Here is a 1,910-nt window from a genome sequence, read left to right as displayed (position 1 = left end):
CTTTGGTTTTTTAAGGTTTTATTTAAATAAAATGAGTTTTTATTTAAATAAAATGCATTTAAATAATTTTTTTCGAATGATGAATGAATATATTAATAAATCTTGAGTATAATACAACCCAAGTCAAGGATAAAGTACAAACTGATACGGCCAAAGAACCCACCACCAACCCACAGAATGACTTAGACAAAATCCCAAGAAAGAGCCTCATTAAAACCTTACTTGGAAAAACCCATTGGGATAAAAACCAAGTAAGGAAAAAGAGTACCACAATCCGGGGATAGCCATTCTGCATCTGAAACACAAAGTTTAAAATTAAAGCTGATTCGAGCTTAACTCATTGCTCGAAAATTTGGAAAAAAGACCCATGTACAGTAATAACAGCAAACGTAAAACAGCAAGAGCATCAAACAGCAGCAACAGCACCAGCAACGACTTTCAGACAACAGGAAACAACATCAGCAACGTACAGCAACAGTACAACAGCAACAGCAACCAGCAGCACTTAACAGCAACAGCAACGACAGCAAAACCAGCAGCAGCAAAAACAAAACAGGGAAACCAGCAACAACAACCAGCAGCATTCACAGCAACAACAATGACAGGAAAACCAGCAGCAGTAAAAACAACAGTATGGAAGAACCAGCAACAGCAACCAAAAACATTTAACAGGAACAGCAAAGACAGCAAAAATCATCAAAAAACAGCAGCAGCAACCCCTAGCACACCAGCAAGCAAGTAGTCCAGATTCATGGAATTTTCCAATGGCCCTCGAATATAAGCATTCCAAATTGTTCCTGCAAGTAAGAATAGAAAACCAAACAACAACACTTTACGATGAGCCAAAACTATGGCCCTGAATAGAACCAAACCGGCTCCACACAAAGACACCCTTTTTTTGCCAACTCGTCCGCCTCCGCATTCCCCTCCCTCAAGATATGAATTACCCCGATACAATTCACGAGTGGTATCAAATAGTCAATCATATTCAACTCATTTGTAAGCTTCCAAGGTCTAATTTTTCCACCGCTCACCCAGCCAACAGCAAGTGTGGAATCACTTTCAAACTCCACAGAAGACACCATAAATTGTTGACAAAACAAGAGAGCATAGAGAATAGCCAACACCTCCGCCTCATCAGCTCTTGTAACCTCCACTTTTCTGGAAAATTTGCCAAGCACTTCGCCCGCCCCATTCCTCAAAATACCACCAATGCCAGCACACCCCGACTGAAAAGACCCATCAACATTGAATTTCAGATTCGTACCTTGGGGTGGTTTCCAAGGGACAACTCTGCGCACCCCCACCTTGCCTTGAATATCTATTTTTGTAAAACCCTGAGAGAATTGATGCACTCCATAAGGACAATCCTTCCACCAAGCCTTTATCCAAGTAAAAAGCATAAACATATGAGACTCCCATACCTCTTCAGCATCAAAAGATAATTCTTTAAAAATCACATTATTTCTAGCTAGCCACACCACCCAGCATAAAGCATATGGTATCAAGTCCCATAAAATCCTAGCTGTAGATCTTCGAAGTGACCCCTATTCAGCCAAGCACGCCTGAATCGATTCAGACACCCCCCACCAAACACCTTCTCTATGTAACACACTTACCCATAGCTGCCAAACCTTAGGACAATGCAGAAAAAGATGGGCCACCGTTTCAGGTGCACCCAAACACAGCACGCAAGTCGCCCCTTCTTCCAAGGCCACGCCACGACGCCTCAAATTTTCTTTAGTAGCCACCCTGTTCTTCTGAACCTGCCATAAAAAAAAGAGCTATCTTGGATGGTAAAATTGGCCGTAGTGATTTTGGAACTGACCAGCCATCTTCCGAGAACCATCTTGCCTCAACAACAGCACATAACGATTTCACACTAAACATGCCCATATTATCATGCTTCC

General features: G+C 41.9%; 1 protein-coding gene across 1 annotated transcript; it reads left to right on the top strand.

Moving 5' to 3' along the window:
- Positions 1–367: 367 nt before the first annotated feature.
- Positions 368–742, top strand: LOC130735983 (uncharacterized). Its single transcript, XM_057587846.1, has one exon. The coding sequence runs from the start codon at positions 368–370 to the stop codon at positions 740–742; it is 375 nt and encodes a 124-aa protein (XP_057443829.1).
- Positions 743–1,910: the final 1,168 nt, after the last annotated feature.

Source organism: Lotus japonicus, chromosome 2 (genome assembly GCF_012489685.1).
Source record: "Lotus japonicus ecotype B-129 chromosome 2, LjGifu_v1.2".
Lineage (NCBI taxonomy): Eukaryota > Viridiplantae > Streptophyta > Magnoliopsida > Fabales > Fabaceae > Lotus > Lotus japonicus.
This window is presented reverse-complemented; position numbering and strand designations above follow the sequence as displayed.